The sequence below is a fragment of the Dysidea avara genome, chromosome 15 (genome assembly GCF_963678975.1).
Source record: "Dysidea avara chromosome 15, odDysAvar1.4, whole genome shotgun sequence".
Taxonomy (NCBI): domain Eukaryota; kingdom Metazoa; phylum Porifera; class Demospongiae; order Dictyoceratida; family Dysideidae; genus Dysidea; species Dysidea avara.
The window spans coordinates 6,237,851-6,251,609 of NC_089286.1; the positions used below are offsets into that span (position 1 = coordinate 6,237,851).

General features: G+C 38.0%; 2 protein-coding genes and 1 pseudogene across 2 annotated transcripts in view; 1 reads left to right on the plus strand and 2 right to left on the minus strand.

Moving 5' to 3' along the window:
* The window catches only part of LOC136245719 (E3 ubiquitin-protein ligase TRIM71-like), a 100,946-nt gene that overhangs the window by 3,458 nt on the left and 83,729 nt on the right, over positions 1–13,759 (minus strand). The gene's annotated exons all lie outside the window — the stretch shown is intronic.
* On the plus strand, positions 507–5,997 carry LOC136245236 (uncharacterized; annotated as a pseudogene).
* LOC136245728 (uncharacterized) lies at positions 5,817–7,738 on the minus strand. Its single transcript, XM_066037212.1, has 6 exons — positions 7,594–7,738; positions 7,378–7,528; positions 7,163–7,324; positions 6,976–7,093; positions 6,802–6,924; positions 5,817–6,325 (listed from the first exon to the last, which is right to left on the minus strand). Exons 3-6 carry the CDS (start codon positions 7,183–7,185, stop codon positions 6,293–6,295), a joined length of 297 nt encoding a protein of 98 aa, XP_065893284.1. The 5' UTR covers positions 7,186–7,324; positions 7,378–7,528; positions 7,594–7,738; the 3' UTR covers positions 5,817–6,292.

A 13,759-nucleotide genomic window follows, 5' to 3' on the forward strand; every position in this document is an offset into this window, starting at 1 on the left:
TTCCCCTTGAGGTTTTCAGGCATTTAGCAACTGAAAAACAACGGTGCAGGCCTCGTAAACTGCCAGGAATAGCCTATCGCTTCGAGTTGAAAGGGGGCGTATCCCTTACGTACGCGAACGAAAATGAAGAGCAGCTTTGAGGCTTTGTCGAGAGAATTTGTGGGAAAGAACACGTTAGTCACACTATAAAACAGTTTAGAAGATAGTTTTGTGCGTAACATGTTGGTAAAAGCGGTTTATTTAACAAACGCTTCCTTAGCAGTGCATAGCAACGTAATTGAACGAATTACGAATATTTCATGAATTACGAATATTTCATGAATTCCGAAAAATAAGCTAATTATATTATTGCACAGCCCAAACTACCCTATTGTAAAGTAGTAATACATAGTTGGTTAATTCATAGTAGTATATACTGTCTATAGTTATTCCAGATGAGTTAGCTAGCTGCATGGCGCCTGGTTTTTAGAAGTAGCACAACATCAACTTGTTATTATGAGATGGTGTCAAGCACGGCACTATCATGGCCATTCCTGCTTTGCAAACAGTGGGTGAGGAAGATTTGATATTACGCTATTTCAAAGACGATTATACATATGAGGACATTTGCAAGTTTTTACACTTACGGCACGGTATAAACTTAACAATGGATCAACTGAGGAAGCGACTGAAGAGGATGGGCTTGCGAAGAAGAGACAAAAACGGTCAAACTTCCTTTGAAGAAGTCGAAGCGGCTATTAAAGTAAGTTGTGTATCCATGAACGAGGGGTCCGTCACTGGCAGGAATATCGTCGAACATCAGAACTGAAATATGGAATATATTCAAATTATATTTCCGTATATGTACGTGTATTTTCGTATATTCTTATCACGTGATATAAGATTACGTAATTTAATTATCTGCGGCGGGCGTAAATTATATCAAACTTCTTGTTCTCCTCGCTTATTCTCAAGGTTATTCCACTGCTTGATGGTTCGCGGAAAGTAGCTGTAGCTCTGTTGGTAAGTAGTTGTTTTGGCTGGAGGGGTTATACTTACATTCGTCTTGGCCAGCTCAGTTACTGATTGAGTCTATATAAAATGGCCCGCTCCTCGCTGGCTCCATTGCAACATGCCGGCTAACCATCATTGCTCGTACTGCGTAATCCTCGGCGTAATCCTCGGCGTAATCCTCGGCGTAATCGTCCCAACTGTGTGATTCATTTGATATGAACCAGTAACCTAAATAAATAATACATGGATGGAATGTAGAGGAATATTCAGGAATATTGAGGAATCCAATCTAATAAAAATTAATGATAATAAGTACTTTAACTACAAAACTAGCTACCTTGACTACAAAACAACCTTAATTAATAACTTAGTTCAACAACTCTATGCCATCTTCTGGGCATAAACCATAATGCCTCATGATCATTTTGGCATTATATCGCCAGAGAGTAACTGACAAGCGCTGAAGCAATTGTTTCCTTGCTAATTGTCTGGGAATACCACTTTTAACAGTGGTACGGTCGGCAATCGTGGATAAGGTTGATAAAGCAAAGGGTGTCCAAACACCAAACGACTCGCAAACCAGGGGAAAAAGTCCAATTGAAATATGGAATATGCAAGAATATCGCGAATATTTGAAATATAGTCCGAAATATGCAGGAATATGGAATATCATGGAATACAATGCCCATATTCCAAATATCGTCGATGATTTCGCTAGTGACGGACCCCTCGTCCATGAAAGTAGTTCATTCGCATACTCCCTTCTCCACAGCTGTTTAGCCTATCTGTAGGTCCTTAGTGGGAGATATACTTTTTTGCACCTATTAAATCCCCAACTACCATGGTCCACAGATGTGGGCTGAGATTGCGGATGGTGCAGGGAATCTGTAATTTTCAGCTCCTTACTTATAGGAGAAGTATAGGCATTCAAGTAAAGCACAGGAAAATAGCTAGTGGGACAGTCACAGGAAGGCGGGATGTACAATATTGTGGTGTTGATCTATGAATTCCAAGTTGCGAGTCGATATGCGTGAGAGGCCCCTTACATGAATACATGCAGTATCTTAGTATCCAAACGTTCAAGAGACCCACATCTTTGCCTCAGTTAATAGCAATCAATTCCCCCCTACCCCAGCCTGTATCTGTGGTAGTCAGAAATTACACTGAAATGTCAATATCTTGCGAGGACACTGGTAAAATGTTCTCCACACATCTTGTACTGGAAAAGTATCTTATTCACAGGTCAAGAATTATAAAATTGTCAGTGTTGAAGAGTTGGTATCATAGTACTACAATACAACCTGCTGCATAGTTATGAGGGCTATTCTATTAAAGAATTTCTGTTGTTTATGAATTTCTGTCTATCCTATTATGAGTTGTGAGAGGATGCTTTCATTGTATGTTGCAGGCTTTGTGTAGCTTAAAGAAGGGTGAGAAGCAATTGTTCCAACTTCCATGCCAACATTGGGACAATTGTTTACATTCATTCTACGGTCTTTCAAAATAAATGTGACTATCATTACTGCAATGCTGTATTCATAGAAAGAAAGGGAGGTGTCAGGGAACTGCATTGGTTACCGCCAGTGTTGGGAGTAACGCGTTACTTATGTAACGCGTTACGTAATATTATTACTTTTGTGGTAACAAAGTAATATAACGAAATACGCTATAAAAACAGGTAATATAACGCAAGCTACTTTACTTACAAATGTAACGCGTTACCTAAGTAATATAGTTACTGTAACGAGTCTAATATTACGTAATATTATTACTACAAGTATCGAAGTTACTAATCTCGTTAGTTGTCCTCTGAGTAACGGCTAGCCACAACGAAGTAACGAGGCCTACTGAATAGAGCTTATTCACCAGCTTCTTACTTATAACCAAAATTTGCATATTGTCCAACAACGCAATCATGTCACGTGATAAGGTGGTAGTTTCATACGTGACAGCTTAAGGCTGTGGACACAAAGTAATATAATATGTAATATTATTAGTTACTTTATTTTATGGGTAATATGTAACTGTAACTAAATAGTTCAGTTGCAAGTAATATGTAATATGTAACTAGTTACTTTTACAAAGTAACTTGCCCAACACTGGTTACCGCATATTGCACAAGAGGCTGAAAGAGAAACATAGTTTGCGTGTTGGAAGGTGAGTCAGTTGGTCCTTTATTTAGTCGGTAAGCAACATTTTGCTACAGAAATGTTGTGATGATGTTGTCAGCTTTGGATAACCCAGAAGGCGCTGCAGCTAGGAAAGGAAAAAAACTGAAGAGAAGGATATATCACAGCAAGGTGTATTCATTTCACCAGATAATGCTTTATTGTACTTTGTGTCCACTTTTCCGGTGAACTGTAGAGGCCAGACTATATATGGCATTGTGATGGATATGATAAATTAAAGCCGTATGGTTTTGCCATACATGGCTGCATTGACGGGTAAGCAATATTAAAAACAAGCGTATAATTCTTATCTTACCTTTTAACAGCTACTCACGTAGAATCCTTTGGCTTCATGTATCCCCCTCAAATAATGATCCATACATTATTGCAGGGTACTATTTAAATTGTGTAGAAAAATTAGTTGAAAACATGAGATAAATATAGTATACATACAACCAAGCATTAATCCTCCAACTCTTGATATTACTTGTTCAACTTTTTTGCTGAATGACTTAAGCTTTAATATTTTAGGATTGCTTTACTTTAATTGTCTACTGATGTGTTCCAAGGATGAAAATTTTGTGAAAACATCAACTTGCAATCCATATAGCGACATTGCGTTTGAGTAGTACCATAAGATAGTTGCCTTTTGGGCATTGGAATAAGTGAATAGGTGCTGCCCTCAAAAATGGCAGAGGGTACAGTTGCCCACCCTCATCCTTCCTAATTCTCAGCTCCTGCAGGATGGCATTTTGATCCTCGGATATACAGTATATGTAAACATATAAGGCCAAGACATAATATCCAATTGTACTATAATAACGTACATTTTTAGATTTGATACAAAAAGGCTTACATTTGAATAGTGGCTGTAGCTATACTGTGTCAGTGAACATGCCTCACAGTGACAATAATTATGTATCTGTAGTGTTAGAAAGGTAATCCTACAGTAATAGAGAAGGGAACAACAATAGTTATTCTATAATGTGTTTCTGTATGCCATACCTTTTGTCTATTGTTTCCATTTTTAGTGTACATTGTGGTGAAACACATTGCAGCTATTGTAATAAGTATGTACTCTTTTTTGATGCACTGAGGTCTAAGAGCTGCTTTATACTGATAGCACCGGCTACCCTTGAATATCCTCATTAGTTTTTTATACTATGTTATAGGCTAATTACAGCTGCAGTGTTTAATTAATCAATTGAATGTGGTATGTTTTAAGGCATATGATAGCTAAACATATAAATTAAAACTGATGTGTTTATTACTGTAGGGTGTCCTACAATTTTAAGAACGGACAGAGGAACTGAGAATACAAATATAGCATTTTTGCAGCCATTTTTGTGAGATCACCATGACGATCCCTTTGCAAAGGAGAAAAGCTTCATGTATGGCCGATCTACTTCCAATCAAGTTTGTTTACCTTGTATTTCATTATTTGTTTGTTTTAATCGTGCACAAACTAGCGTATTGAGGCTTGGTGGGGACAGCTCCGCAAGAATGCTGCGCAATGGTGGATGGATTATTTTAAGGTGTGTGAAATTAGTGTTTCACATGTGATAAGTGCAAAATTGCTATGATTACAGGCTTTGAGAGAATCTGGTGAACTGGATGACAGCAGTGAATATCATATGTAAGTAAGAGTGTTGATTATATATGTATGGTGCTGTTGCATATATGCTAATAAACTTGCTGTAAACAATTAAAATGCATTGGAGTTTGAAGCAAACCATTTATATTAAAGTATTTCGATTTTGTTTGCATGCATCATCCAGTTTAAGGAAATATTGGCAATGCTTGAAATAAGAAAAAAAATGCTTAGTCACAGCATCTGAACAACATAGGCGATTCTACTGGGGGGGGGGGGGGGGGGGCACAGGCCCACCCTGTTGAAAAATAAGTATTCTAAAATTTAGGGGGAAAGTTGTGGTATAGATATGTATTGTTAGTTTTAGCATTTTTAATGTTTTAGCACTAATTTTAAGCCATTTTAAATCCTTATAATTGCAAAAATCCTGCAGCTTCTGGGGTCCCCCCCCCCCGACTCCCTTAAAATTCTGCTTTATGGTACAGTCATACAACATTTTATGCTGTCCCCCCACCTGTATATCAGGTCTAGAATCACCAGTGCTGAACAAACTATGTATGATTAGGCATTTGGTCACACAATTTATGCATTAGGTTATGTGAACATTCTACCAATATCAAGTACATTACTATGATTGAAAATTTTGTGTAGGCCAATGTCAAATTAAAAACATTAAAATAGTCATGCTTTCTGAGACAATGTATATTGGCAGGATTATAGTTTGGCTAACACAGCTATAGAATTTGTCAAAATACACATACTCCTCACCAATTAAACAATGGATTTTGTGTGTAGTGACTGCCTTCGATACTGTTTTATGGACTTGATACAAGCTGAATTGGATTACGTGGCACATGAATGGAACATTCATAGAATACGACCAAATAATTATAATCCTGGTGGTATACCAGATAAGCTGTATTTTCTTCCTGAAGATGAAGGTATGATAAACTTAAATTTGAATAAAATGTTATGCAATTATTAGGGACACGATCATATAGACACACCATGAGTAGTGATGATGTAGAATCTGCACGTGAATGGAGTGTCACTAAGCCCTGCTCTGTACCAAAGGAGTTCACTGATTTAGCTGAACATGTAATGAGTGAAGATAATATTTCAAAGCCTACAAATGCTGATGAAGCTATAGTATTGTACAAACATCTAAAAAGTGTCTTGAGTTGTTAAATATTTATTTCCCTTAGTTGTTGTATCACAGTCATCATATTGATTCTCTTTTTCGCATCATACTGCAAACAACCTTCACACACCCTTCTGATGGTTGGGTTGAGGTGTTGTACGGAAGGTAGAGTTTTAGCCACAATAAGTTGTGCCATCTCAGCATGGGTCATTAGTTTTCCCCACGCATGCTTTCTCCCGAACACTTCAGATAAGACTAAACCAAAGCTCCAAACATCAGACGCAAGGCATGTGTTTCCAAAAAAGCATTCTGGTGAAGAATAATAAGGTGTGCCTTCAGCTTTTCCAACATTTGTCATTGTACAAGCTGTTGTCTTGAGTCTGGCTAATCCCATGTCTGTTAAGTAGTATACATGGAAAGTTCCCTTTCAACCTGTGAACAATAATTATAATTTCTAACAAACCATAAAATTATTTTATTCATAAATAAGTTTAAAAGTACAATATTTACTTGGTTAATCACTGCGGCTACTATTACCTTATAGTCTCAAAAATCGATGTGGTGACTATTCAAGCTTAACCACCGTTCGATACACGTGAACGATGTTTAAGCCCTCATTTTCACAATCGATTGTGGGCCCCCCTTCAGTGCGGCAACTATTAAAGGTGCGGCGTTTAACCAAGTAAATATGGTATATTGTTTTATGTGCAGCAGAAAGTCCAAAGTAATACAAAAGTACTTATGAAGTTCATTTGCACAATGTACAAAGCTTTTAAGGTACCATATCAGTGACATCTCATAACATTTATACCCAATCTTTCTCTAGTAGTACTATTAAGGCACCGAAGAACTTGACAAGTACACAGACAATGCTTGCCTATATTACATCAATCTATATATGTACTTACCAATATGTTCATTGGCTTTACATCTCGATGAATAAAAGGAGGCTTTCGTCCATGCATATAAGCAAGTGCCTGTGCCACTTGATCGGTTATCGACAGTTGGTCACTTGCTGAGAGTGGTATTTTCTGTGACGATAATTACACATGTAAAGATTTCAGTAAAGTCAATAAATGTACCTCTTTGAAAAGGAGGTTGAATAAATCTCCACCATGTACATAATTAGTCAAGATGTATATGTGATGTTCATCTCTGGAATACCTCATGAACACAACAACGTTAGGGTGGCGCAGTGAGCTGTTCAGTGTAAACAAATGTTATAAAAGCACGTATGGAAATCATATAGCTATATAACTATTTTATCACCTTAAAACATTAATCTCACTCATGTCGACCTCATCTGATGTCAATGGATTTGCTTTGCAGCAACAAACGTTCCATTTAGTTTGGACAGGAACACCAATCCATAACCCCCCTTACCAAGTTTACGTCCCAGTGTAAATGATGAAAATGGAATGAAGTGTTCATCTACGTACATGCGTAGAGATTGAAATTGTGTTACAAAGCTGTGATATATTTACCTATTTTCTTGTCACTGCTGCGTTGTACATCTCTCAAAGCCACCTCATCATTTGAGTCAGATGGTATTGTGGCAACAACATAAGAAGTACCTGGCTCTGGTATTGGAGTATGAACATTAACTGGCTCACTGGGAATACCGATGATCTCTTGCTATATAGATTTCCAATACACATGATTAAATATCTCACATTCAGCATATACACAAGACTGCTTACTTGTACACAGAATATCCTAGTCTTTGATGGGAACATTCCATGCATGTGTAGATAATCTGCCAAAACCCATGGGTGGCCTTGCAAGGTGTTGGGAAACTTGCTTCCTTGCCCATCTGCCAAAAAATATTCACGACTTGCCACACCTGCTGCGTTTTCCTTGTAACTGAAGAAGTATTTTATTCCTTCCTCAACCAATTCATCATACGTTGCTGTGGGTGCCATAGAAACTCCAACATTAGGTCCAAGTTCCTTGCAGTGTACACCACGTTGCTTTACATCATCGAACCTCATTCCACCAAGTGTAATCTAACATAATCGAACAAACTTATTGAGTCATTTGCACACATGTGGCTAATGCTCAAGGGGTGGATCCATACTTTTGGGGTTTCATTTTTGCAACCCACACTTTTGAAGGCTCAGACCAAAAGCGGCAGAAATTTTGAGTGAATTTCAGTTTTTCTCAAGTTCAACATACAGTAAGACCAATTTGGCAACTGCCATTTGATTACATCCTGGACTGTTGCATTATTGTAGTGATGGTACAATCTATCGTATACCGTGTATCTCATGATAATCATATTGTGACAAAGCTATATTGTGATATAAAAATTTCAACTAAATACATAGTAATTGCAATTAGGGATGCGTCGATTTCGCCAGCAAAATTATTGGAATAATAGGAATACAAGAGCAACAAGCAAAATGCTGGCAAAATAGGAGCAAAATCGAGCAAAATAGGAGCAAAATCGAGCAAAATAGGTGCAAAATAAGCAAAATTTGTTAATCTCAGATCTGTTTCAGACAGTGTGAATGTAACTGCATAACTAACACAAGTAACAACTTACCATAGCTACGTTTAACACTCGTACGTTAAATGAGTATGGCTCTAGCTGAACTTTGACCCGAAGGCGAACCCACAATACATGTTAGCGAATAATCACGTGTGAAATAGTGTCTACAATGGATGTGATAGAACGCATTGACTACAGTTCAAGTGCTGAAAGCGATGTTAGTGAAGTAGATGACAGTCTTAGCATTGTTAGTAATGATGATGACCGTGAATCGTCTCGCGAGTCAGATGTTACAACAACTTCGACTAGTACAACTTCGAGGACTCGTTCTACCGGAAGTGCCAGCAACTCAACGACGCCAACGTCTAGTGGAGTGTCCTTGCTTAGTGTGCTAAAGGCACCAAGTGCATCTGACTTCTCTCGTAAGAGAAAAATTGCCAAAAATCCACCAGCTGGCAGGAAGAGAGCATTACATTCGAATTCGCAGAGCAACCCAAAAACGATCAAGCCCCAGCAAAGAGTAACCGAATATTCCAAGGAACCCTTTACTGTAGCTACTGGAAAGCTTTTTTGCCAAGGATGCCGGGAAGAGTTACCCCTCAAAAAGAGCAGTATTGAGTATCACTTAAAATCTACTAAACATGCTAATGGAAAGAAAAAGCTGCAACAAAGGAATGTTAAAGACTCAGACATTGCACAATCTCTGCAAAGGTATAATGCAGAAGCTCATGGGCGAGGTGAGACTCTTCCGGAACAACAGCAGGTTTTCCGAGTCAAAGTGGTCAAAACATTTCTTCAAGCGGGTGTACCACTAAGTAAGGTTGACCAGTTTCGTAGTCTTTTTGAGGAGACAGGCTATCGCCTTACAGATCGCAGATTTATGTTTGACCTTATTCCTTTTATTTTAGAAGAAGAAAAGGCACGTATTAAGCAATCACTCCAGGGTCAGTTCTTGAGTGTCATTTTTGATGGTACCTCTCATAGTGGAGAGGCATTAGCAGTCTTAGTGCGCTTTGTAAATGATTCTTTTGAAATTCAACAGCAGCTTCTAGCCATCCAACTGCTTTCAAAATCTCTCACTGGGGAAGAAATTGCACACGAATTGGTACAAGTGCTTTCAGTGTTCTACAGCATTTCTTCCAGCCATCTTATTGCTGCTATGCGAGATAGAGCATCTGTTAACAGTGTAGCAATGAGGACATTGAAGATTGTTTACCCTAATGTAATAGATATTGGATGCTTCAGCCATGCTTTTGATCGTGTTGGAGAGCACTTCAAAGTACCAACCCTGACTGAGTTTATTGGTAATTGGCTAGCACTTTTTTCACATAGCATTAAAGCCAAATTTCTATGGAAACAACAAACAGGAAAGGCAATGGCATCGTATAGTGCTACCAGGTGGTGGAGCAAATGGGAAATTTTTAAGCAAATAATGCTCCAGTTTGGTGATATCGAACCATTCCTAAGTGAAAATACAGACTTAGGCCCTGCATCTCGTCCAAAGTTACTAGCTATTTTAACTGACCGTGAAAAGCTTGAACACTTAAAGCTTGAGCTTGCTGCTGTTATTGATTGGGGGGAGGTGTTTGTTAAGGCTACATATAACCTTGAAGGAGATGGGCCACTGAGTTTCACAGCTTATGAAATAGTACAGACTGTTGTTGCAGCAGTCAGGGCAGCTCATACTCCAAACACTGAAGCTGTTATTCGCAGTATCACTACTCAATCAACTGCACAGCAGAGGCATCGCAGCTATGCTCGAAGCTGTATGCAACCAGCTCTAGATTACTTTCAAGAACTGCTAGATTCTTCCTTAAAGGAGCAAATTTTAGTTTTTAAGGCTGTGAGAGTTTTCAATCCGCACAAGATAGTAATGCTTAAGCCAGATGTTTCTCATGTAAATGCATTGCAGGTTGTTCCCTTCTTTAAGGATGACGAGCTTGAAAATTTGAAGGCTGAACTTCCTTCTTATGTAGCTAAGGCGGATGGTATTAGTGATGAACTTGCTGCTCTGGAATGGTGGAAGCTCAATGCAACTGATTTGCCTTTATGGTCAAATGCTGTAAAGAAGGTCTTGACCATACAGCCCTCCTCGGCTGCTGCAGAAAGGGTGTTCTCACTATTGAATTCAGGATTTGGTGACCTACAAGGAAATTCACTAAAGGATTATATGGAGGCATCAATCATGCTAAGATACAATCACTAATATCTAAACACCATAGTGTATGTAAACAGTGCTTATTGATTATTACATGTAATTATTATTATTACATTGTACACCAACTATGGAGCAAAATAGATTGTTGACAAGCAAAATATTGAGCAAAATAGGTAGGTAAAAAAAGAATTGCTGGAAAGAAAAATAGGTGAGAAAAAAAGCAAAATAGACTCATCCCTAATTGCAATAAACAAGGAACTTTCTCTGGAAATTTTCATCACTAGTTACAATTGCACTCAGAAACTTGTTGTTTGTATAAGTTCTCACCTGTAGACTGGCATCTAATGTTACATGTTAATTGTCGTGATAATTATCATAATCGTGATAATTTTGCTTGCAATAATCGCAATATGCAATGTAAACAATAAGCTATATCGCACATCACTAGATTTTAGTGAATGCTCTATTAGAGTATTTTGATTGTGCTTCATTGATGATTTTTCAAAAAGGTGCTCCATGGAACCCTCTCAAACCCCCTGGATCCACCACTGATGCTTATTAGAATAGTTAGTTATACATTGACCTTAATTAAAACTGGGTTGCTCTTTTGAACACTAGCAGCACATCTTGTCGTCCTAGAGCTATTTGATCGTTCTCCTCGTTGGAGTTGCTTATATTTTTCAATAATCTCAGCTCTTTTACTGCTACCTAGTAAAATGAAAGTGACATGTTGCTGGTGATGCCTATAAAACACTAGCTAGTCACGTTCCTCGTAAGCACCACTCGTCAATTAGAAGTTTAAAACCCCCCATTTCTAGGAAGGGGTCTGGTGAATCATCCATACCATTCTTGTTCAAAATTGTTGCATGCAAATTATGGTTAAGGCCTTGGCAGTAACAACAAATTGTATGCAAAAAGTTGCCGAACAAAAAGGTGTGGGCAGACGACAAAACTTTTTCTGAGGGGGTACTTATAATCTCTAATTGATAATGTCAAGAAGTTAAGGCAATACGGTCCGGACAGGAGACTTTCATGCGACTAGCTACATATTATACAAATTAAAGCAGGCATTAAAAGGAAAAATACAAGTTGGTTACAATAAAAATGTTATGAACAAAAAAGTTATTTTCTGATAAGAGCTCAAGGCAGAAGATCCTGCTTTTAAAACACCATTGCTCATGAGCACTGCATATAGAGCATTTTGTTTTGACAAAAAACCAGACAGCTCTACAGACCAAAGCCAGGTTTATACATTAAAGTCAATATGCACGTGCTCGAACTACGTTCAGTATGTGTAACAAGATAACGATTGCTGGCTTACTTGCAGTTGATGTAGGGGGTTAGATACTATGATTGGGTCCATATCTCATAATAGCTCCTGTGGTGGCTGATGATCTGCCCTTGCCAATGATATTGATCATGATGGCTTCGTCTCCCGTAATCTTGCCTTCCTTAACGCACTTGAACAAAAAAGAAACTTCATCTTTTCCCGCCATATCCACGCGCACTTTTAAGTTGTACAGTAAGAACTCTTAATTACGCATTATGACGTCGTATGCCACGAAGAAATTCTTTGGAAATTTTAGAGAAGTACTGATCACGTGCACATGACGTCTTATTTCTCAAAGAAATTCTATAGAAATTTTTGAGAAACGAGAAAAGATCGAGAAGTACTAAAGAAATTTTAGGGAAAGTTTCAAGAATAGAGAAAAAATTGAGAAAAAGGTGAGAAACTTTAGAGAAACTGTTGAGAAATGAGAAAAAGCGAAGAAATTTCTCGGAAATTTCCCAGAAATGAAAGAAATTTCCGGGAAATAGACCGGAACGGGCCACCGTAATAATTTTATGAACTCTTGTTAATACTAACGTCGCCAATCTCCGCATACTATGCTACTATGTATAAAATTGTCCATGTAAGGAAATAAGCATATATTCACAAGCATGCAGCTAGGTATAGACAAGAAAATACAGTGGAACCTCTCTATTACGGACATTTTGGGAGCCAGAATTTTTGGCCACTTTTGCTGTAATATGAGAGGTTTTCCTCTTTCAGAGGTATACCTGTACATGTTGGACCAAAGCTTTTATCCTTATTATGGAGGTTCATTTAATTGTGTCGTTAATCTGGGGAGTTTGTTGAGAGGGGTTCCACTGTAAATGTCTGGGGTCTGCCGGTGGAATCAATGAAAAACTGTCATTGCAAACTCACACACATCTTGCAGGTATGTGCACACATGTAACACAGGAAATTGAGTAAGGCTGGGATTCTACAAAGAAATACCTTGAAAGAACAAGCATACAAACAACTAGTGCCACTTCTGCTATTTAAATAATTATTGTGTTTCTATTCAAGTTGAGACCATCACCATCAAATGCTGGGATTGCTGGACTGGAATACTGATACCAGTCGTTAACCTTAGTTTTACATATATTTAGCTATAAGTCTTACTGGGGGCGTATGCAGGAATTTTGAAAAGGGGCAGCTAAGTGACTGTTATATCATATTGCTGCCTGACTGCTTTATTAGAGTATCTCAATCTTCTAACCAAAATCAGAACAATGCTATAAGTGTTGCTATCGGCATGTAAGAAACTATCATTTAACTAAGATAAATGTATCCTGTTCCATGACAGATTACAAACCTGAAGTTTCAATTTCTTAATGTTTCAAGTACTGTGTAAAATCCGAAGGGGTTTCCTGAAACCCCTGGAAACACCCCTCCGTACGCCCCTGCTTACTATCATGTAGCTATGTAGCTAAAGGACTTCAGGGAACCTTTAGCCTATTACTAAATGCTGAGCACAAGCAGTAGAATAAGCAAAATCTGTCTTCCACTGTTGTATGGACTGAACTGATTGACTCACACTTGTGCATGCACCACTAGTATATCATGCTGACACATTCTGTACTTGTATTCTAATTATATTGCACACTGCACTCATGCACGATAGAGTCAATTAGTGATGATGAGCACATGTTTCATTCACAATTGTTCCGACACGAACTGGATCATGTACACAATGCTTGGATCCCATAGAATCCCAAGTAGAATTTGGCAAATGGCAAAATCTTCGAAATTTTTCTGTATAACTTTGTTTCATTAATATTCCGTAATTCAAAATATTTGAAATCAATTTTTAAATCAAAATATCAATAATTACAAGCTGGAATCTTGGTTAAAACTCTGTTGGATTTGGAATCTCGGTTGGTGTCGGAC